The 997-nt window shown below is 36.6% G+C and overlaps 1 protein-coding gene across 1 annotated transcript in view; it reads right to left on the reverse strand.

Annotated features, from left to right (window-relative positions):
- The window catches only part of LOC119586975 (GRIP and coiled-coil domain-containing protein 2-like), a gene marked incomplete at its 5' end in the record, with an annotated part of 25,570 nt that overhangs the window by 17,143 nt on the left and 7,430 nt on the right, over positions 1-997 (reverse strand). Inside the window, 1 exon segment of the mRNA XM_037935713.1 lies at positions 447-674. Coding sequence (XP_037791641.1) covers positions 447-674 — 228 coding nt within the window.

Here is a 997-nt window from a genome sequence, read left to right on the forward strand (position 1 = left end):
TAAAAAAAAAAAGTTTAAATGTAGGAAGAAATAGAAAGGAATGTAAGCAATGAGATGAGAGGGTAAAGTGCAGAGATTAAAGGACAGATAACAGAGAGGCTGAGAAGATAGGTGACAAGAGGAAGTATGAGACAGGAGATAAGATACAAAGGAAAAAAAAACATGAGTCAAGAGTAAAAGGCTTTCATAATTTTATTTGACATAGGCATATGTCTGGCCATAATATATAACCATTTACTTTAAACCACTTAAGATGGGGTGACATCCTATTATATCATGGCTAAACCACCCTCACACTAGGATGATGTCCCAACACGATATGGGAACTTGATTCTGCTCTAAGTTGTGCTCACTACACAGTTATTTACTGGCGTGTCATTCAGTATAGCAGTGAGAATTCTCATCATTGGTGGTTACCTTATAGAAATAACAAAACAATAGATCACCTGAAAAATGTGTTTTTCCTTTTCCCAAGTCTTCTGCAGCAGCTCAATTTTCTTTGCACTCGAAACCTTAATCTGTTCAAACTCTTCTCTTGTTTTCTGATATTCTGTTAGCAGTTTGGAGGTCTCAGCTTCCTGCTTGTCTCTCTCCCCCAGCAGAGCAGCTTTCAATTCATGGAGTGAGTCTACTTCACTTGAGGCAGCCCTTAACTGTCTCTGGAGACTCTCAATCTGTGAGGAATGCAATATTTTTGATTACTCATAACTATGGCACTTGGAATAATAATGGCTCTGTGAGAAAATCAATATAATGCAACTTATACTATCTATATATAATGGTTAATACAAGTATTCTGTTCTACTGACATGACAGATGTAATAACAATAGACAACAGAGACAGCAGCTCGAGTTAAAATACAATATTTAAAGTATGAAAACAATCACCAAGAGAAAAAACAAAGAACAACAGTAGCAATTCTGAGGATTCAGATCCATTTTTACACCTTCAACTCCCTTGTTCAGGTATGACATTGTCTGTCCTGGACTCTGATAC

Source organism: Penaeus monodon, chromosome 22 (genome assembly GCF_015228065.2).
Source record: "Penaeus monodon isolate SGIC_2016 chromosome 22, NSTDA_Pmon_1, whole genome shotgun sequence".
NCBI classification, from domain to species: Eukaryota; Metazoa; Arthropoda; class Malacostraca; order Decapoda; family Penaeidae; genus Penaeus; species Penaeus monodon.